Below are 6,139 nucleotides of genomic sequence, written 5' to 3' on the forward strand. Positions count from 1 at the left end.
ACTGGTTGTTATGGCCCATAGGCCCTCCTAGGGTGGTTGCTATGCTCTGCGAGTCATTGCTGTGCACTTGTCCGTAAAGCACTCCCAAAACCATAAAGCATAGCACCACCACCTAACTTCTGATTGGTTCCTTACCATGAGGCAGGCATCTGACCTCGTAGTGACTAAGGCAAGGTCAGACAAGCTCGTGTTCGGCTGTTATGGCTGTCGAAATGGGGAGCTGGTGCCTTCACTAGGAAAGTCACGGGTTGCCCCCCTAAGTTAAGAGTTATCCTGGGCTCAGGGGGAGGCACCTGGCCCTGACTGGCCTAATCTCCCTCTTCCAGAGAGAGAACGGGGATGGGCTTCTGCTTTGGATTCTTCGGGCAATCCTTGACCCAGTGTCACTTTTCCTTGCAGTAAGCGCACTGGTCTCGTTCCACTCATGTTTTCCTTTTGTCTCCCAGGTTCCCTGTCTGACCTGCCCTATGTTCTGATCTCTGAACTACGGTGGTCAAAATCTTAGTCAGCTCTTGGTTTCGCTTTTTGTCTCTTGTATTTTCCCTGTCCTCCTGCAACTTTCGTAACCTTTCTTCTTTTTCTTCTGGAGTCTCTCTCTTATTAAAAATCTTTTCTGCTTCCTTTACTAAGTCTCAAAGGGTGTACCCCTGTAGCCCCTCAAGGTGTTGTAGTTTTGTACATGTGTCGGGCGCTGATTGTCCAATGAATGACATGATTACATCGGCCTCCCTATCTTGAGCCTGGGGGTCAAAGGGGGTGTACATCCTGTAGGCCTCCATCAAACGCTCTAGAAACCCTGCAGGGGTTTCTTCCAAGCCCTGAACTAACGCATGTACCTTGGCCAAATTTGTGGGGCATCTCCCTGTCCCTTTGAGACCCACCAACAGAGTCTGGCGATAAAGACGGTAACGTTCCCTACCGGCTGCCGTGTTGGTGTCCCAATCTGTCAGTCTCGTCAAGGGAAAGACTTCCTCTATTTCACTGGGGAGCTGGGTGGGTCTGCCATCTGGCCCCTGGACGTTCTTCCTGGACTCTAGCAGTACCTGTTGTCTCTCCTCTGTTGTGAGGAGGGTCTGCAGGAGCTGCTGGCAGTCATCCCATGTGGGCTGGTGGGTGATGAGGATAGATTCAATAAGACCTGTCAAGGCTTGGGGGTCCTGCGAAAAAGGGGGGGTTATGTGTCTTCCAATTATAAAGGTCTGCAGATGAGAAGGGCCAGTATTGGTAATGCCCCTCCCCATCGACTGGAGGGGAAAGGCCTGGGAGATTCAGGAGCTGTCAGGCCCTTCCGGTGTCCTGTCTCTGCAGTTGGGTGGATGGTGGCAACGGGTCCCGGGGGCCTGCAATAGTAGAGCTCAGTGATGGTCAGGTTCTGGGAGCTGGGGTGCTGCCTGCTCCGCATTGGGGTAAGGAGGAGGGGGATCCAGGAGGAGGAGATCCTCCTGTATATCGGGCAAGACAGTGGGGGCTTTGGGCCTAGGGTTGGGAGATTGGGGCTCTGTCAAGGGGAACAGAAAGGAAGTCGAAGGGGGGCAGAAGGAGAGGGGATGAGTGGAAGAGGGGAAGGCAGAGGTGTTGGGTGGGGGCCCAGAGGAGGGGGTGGGAGGAAGGGCCAGACTCAGGGAGGAGGATCATGGCTCAGGCTCTCCCAGATGACAACATAGGGAACCTGGTGGGGTAGCCCTGCCGTCCTGGCTGGAAAACACGAGCTTTGACCTGCAAGATAGTAATGAAGTCAAAGGTACCGTCTCTCAGCCAGCCCCCATTGAGAGCAGGCCATTCCGAGGAACAGAGGGTCCGCCATTTTTTCTTCCAGATCGTTTCACGCTCGGTTCAAAATGTCCTGCCAGTGACCTAAAGTCAACCTTAAGGGGGTAGTTAGTTGCTGACCCATGGGGAGAAGCAGAGATTGACACAAACGACAAGAACAACAGGACAGATACAACACATAGGACAAACCGCGAGGTAGACAGGTGGCGCCAAACCAGAATTACAAAGCGGGAGGGAAGCAGAGTCTGCCTCCCGGAGAAGTGAGACTTCATCTCTTCTCCCTCCTCCAAATGACCCTCAGACTTTCGTCCGGGGCCGAACCAAGAACCTCAGGACAGGTCTGTCTCCCCCTGTGGTCCTTACCAAATACGCAGGCACAACTCAAGAGACATAAAATCAAACACATAGACACATAGACTGTCTTACTTCCAACTGGCTGTGAAATTGAGTCTGGGGGCGTCCTGATATCTCGGTGGGACCTCCTCGGATCGAGGAGTCTCCACAAATCGGATGGTCCCCCCAAAAAACTCAATGTCCAGTCCAGCTGATGTAAAAACAAGAGGTAAGTTTATTGAGGGACGTTTGCACAAACGGGCCTCCCAGTCCGAAAGACAAAGGAAGCCCCGTTCCTCAAAAGCAGGCCTCTTTTATAGGAGGAAACCACAAGCTTTTAGGGGAGGGGGGTTGGGTACATGAGTCACACATCCTTTGGAGGTCTCTTATCTTTGTAGGAAGCCGGTTCCTACATTATAATGGTGCCTGAAGACACCAAGATGTGAATTACTTCACAGGTGCTGGGTAATCTCCATTCCTTTGATCTCTGCCTATCCCGTGGCTCATTTTTGCCTGAGGAGCTGAAGCCATTCTTAGGGTAACACGTCCCAGGCGGCTGGTCAGCCTTTATATAGGGATGGTTTTCTTGGTTTAGTGTCTCTGTTCAGTCTCCACTCTGGTAAGATGCATTAAAGCTTGTCTGCAGAAGGATCCGAGTGTCCTGCGTGTATTTCTTGCTGGCGAGGAATACAGAGCGGGCGCGGGACATATCTTTGGGGCTGGATGGTCTCCTGACTCAGTGGGATAGTCTGTTCTTATCTTCATGACCCCAGGGCAGGGTGGACCTCTGGAAATTCTTTGTATTTAGTTAGGTTATCTTGTGGCCTTGTAAGGGAGTTATTGCTGCCGGCTAGGAAATTCCAGGGACTCAGGTCATTGTGACCTTGGTTAGATTTCTAAGTCAGGCCACCCTGTTTTTAGTGTGGGAGGTTTTTCTAAGTCTCCTTATTTTATTTCTTTGTTAATTTTTAAGTCCTTCACCCAGAGACTGATATTAGGGTTCAAGTTTTAAACTGAATATAGAAAAAGCATCTGGTCACTAGCTTCTTACCTCTACCTCAGACTGAAGGGGCTGATCCTGTTTGGAGCCGTCCCTGCATTCTCCATTACAAGATGGTGCCAGCATCCGGCGGACACCGAATGGTAAACAAGTTAGTGCGCAGGGCTGGGTAACTTTCCATCCCTTGGTCTCTGCCTCTCTCGTGGCGTCATGTGGTCCGATGAGCTGCAGCCAGTCAGGGGGTGACACGTCCTAGGCAGCAGCTGCCAGCCTGTATAAGGGATGGGTTTTTGGGTGTTTGGGGTCTCTGCTCTGTAAGCTTATGCTCTCCCTCTCAAGATGCATTAAAGCTTTACTGCAGAAGGATCCTGAGTGTGCCGTGTCATTCTTGCTGGCGAGACGGTAGCGGGGAACAACTGGTGCCGAAACCCAGGAATCGAGACCTCATTATCGTCAGCACCATCGGAGACCCCTTGGCTACAAGGAGGATTCAGAACTGCAGGCAGGTACGATTCGGAGAGGTATGTCTTTTCTGGACTTTGTCTTGGGATTGTCGCCACCTTGGGAAGGTAGTGTCGAGGCTTTTGTGCTTGTCCTCGGAGCCATCTTGATCTTTTACGCTGTTGTAGCACCCTTGAAGAGGTCCAGGATAGCATGTCAGAAACCGAGCGTAGTGAGAGGTTGGGCGCAAGCAAGAAAAAAACCGTCCACAAGAAGGAAAAAGCCCCCCCCCCCGTGAGTCTAATGACAAGGGGGTGTATTTGTCAGATCCTAGGGATCCTCCCCCTGTTGTTAAATCAAAGGGAGGAGCTGGCTTATGCCCTGTACATGAGCTTGAAGCCTTAAATCTTGATAGCTCTGATGACTCTGAAAGCTCAGGAGATGAGGTCTTAGATACTGAGGAAGAAGCTGAGCAAGATGAGGAGGCTGATAAATATGAGGAAGAAAGATACCATCCGGATGACCATATACAAAGTAGCAAAAAACCTCGAAGACGGCAGCTTCAAACAGCCCTCTCACAGGTTGTTCCTTCGGCGCCCCCTCCCTATGAGACGCACCCGAAGTCTTATTCTTTTCTTCCGGAAAAGGTAAAAAGAAAGCTGCGCCTCGCTTTTCCCGTCTTTGAGGGCATTGAGGGAGAGCAGATGCATGCACCCGTGGAATATAATCAGATAAAAGAATTGGCAGAATCAGTCAGGAAATATGGAGGCACAGCCAATTTTACTCTTGCACAATTGGATAGACTTGCCCTAAATGCTTTGACGCCATCTGACTGGCAGATGGTCGCAAAAGCTGCGCTTGTCAGCATGGGCCAATACATGGAATGGAAAGCACTCTGGCATGAGGCCGTCCAAGAGCAGGCCAGAGCTAATGCGACGGCCTTAACTCCTGAACAACAACTATGGACATTCAACCTGTTAACGGGCCAGGGTCGTTTTGCAGCTGATCAAACAAATTGTCATTGGGGCGCTTATCCACAAATCGCCAACGCGGCCATTAGGGCCTGGAAGGCGCTCTCCAAGAAAGGAGGGGTGGGGTTGACAATCAGCTTACTAAAATCATTCAAGGAACCCAGGAGCCTTTCTCCGATTTTGTAGCAAGGATGACAGAGGCAGTGGGACGGATCTTTGGCGATCCTGAGCAGGCCGCACCTCTTGTTGAGCAACTTATCTTTGAACAGGCCACCCAAGAATGTCGCACAGCTATAGCCCCGAGAAAAAACAAAGGATTACAAGATTGGCTTAGGGTCTGTAGAGAACTTGGGGGACCCCTTACTAATGCAGGGTTAGCTGCTGCCATCCTACAGTCTCAGAAGCACCCCTTAAGGGGCCGGATAAAAGAACTTGCTTTAGATGTGGAAAGGCAGGACACCTGAGAAAAGATTGTAAAATGCCAGATAGGGAGAGAGGTCCACCGACTCTTTGCACTCGTTGCGGCAAAGGCTATAATAAGGCCTATCAGTGCCGCTCTGTGAGAGATATAAAAGGTAGGATTCTCCCTCCTATAGAGACAACAATAAATGAGGTTCCAAAAAACGGAGCAGCGGGCCCTCAGTCCCAGGGCCCGCCAAAATATGGAAACAGGTTCACCAGGGTGACGGACGGGACCCCCCCCCCCGAGTCGGAGCAAGAATGGACTTGTGAGCCGCCTCCGACTTCTTACTGATGCCTCAGATGGGCGTGCAGCCCGTTCCTATCCAAACCCCCAAGCCATTGCCGAGAGGGAGTATAGGTCTTATTCTCGGTAGAGGGTCGCTTACACTACAGGGACTAATTGTTCACCAGGGTGTCATTGACAGTCAACATTCCCTTGAGATCCAGGTTCTATGCTTCAGCCCAAATGGGATCTTTTCCATCAGTCAAGGAGACAGAATAGCTCAATTGCTACTCCTCCCAGGCGACCCCTATCAGGATGCAGGAAAGAGGCAGATGGGCTCTTCAGGACAGGACTCAGCCTACCTACTTGTTCAACTCCATGATCGACCAAAATTGACTCTATGGGTTAATGGCAAGAAATTTGAGGGTATATTAGATACAGGGGCGGACAAGAGTATAATCTCCTCTCATTGGTGGCCAAAATCCTGGCCGGTTACAGAATCATCACACTCTTTACAGGGCTTGGGTTATCGCTCTCACCCCACTATCAGTTCTTCCACACTCACTTGGAAATCAATGGAGGGTCATCAAGGACAGTTTGTCCCATACGTGCTCCCTCTCCCTGTTAACTTATGGGGACGTGACATCATGCAGGGTATAGGGCTTGCTTTGTCTAATGAATATTCACCATAAGCTATCAACATCATGAGAAAAATGGGGTACGAATCAGAAAAAGGATTAGGACGCCTAGAACAAGGGCAGATAGAACCTATATCCTCCGACCCAAATCCAGGAAGACAAGGCCTGGGCTTTTCCTAGGAGCCATTGGGGCAGCACGGTCCATACCATGGAAGACAGAGGATCTGGTATGGGTTCCCCAATGGCCATTAACCTCTGAAAAACTGGAGGCTGTAACCAATCTTGTCGCAGAACAATTGGC

General features: G+C 50.8%; 1 protein-coding gene across 1 annotated transcript; it reads left to right on the forward strand.

Moving 5' to 3' along the window:
• Window positions 1–3,313: 3,313 nt before the first annotated feature.
• On the forward strand, window positions 3,314–5,269 carry LOC113836300 (igE-binding protein-like). The gene is given in 4 exon segments (XM_027420518.2): window positions 3,314–3,345; window positions 3,960–4,623; window positions 4,626–4,926; window positions 4,929–5,269. Coding segments are annotated over 4 exon segments (1,338 nt in total).
• Window positions 5,270–6,139: the final 870 nt, after the last annotated feature.

This window comes from Cricetulus griseus, chromosome 6 (genome assembly GCF_003668045.3).
Source record: "Cricetulus griseus strain 17A/GY chromosome 6, alternate assembly CriGri-PICRH-1.0, whole genome shotgun sequence".
Taxonomy (NCBI): domain Eukaryota; kingdom Metazoa; phylum Chordata; class Mammalia; order Rodentia; family Cricetidae; genus Cricetulus; species Cricetulus griseus.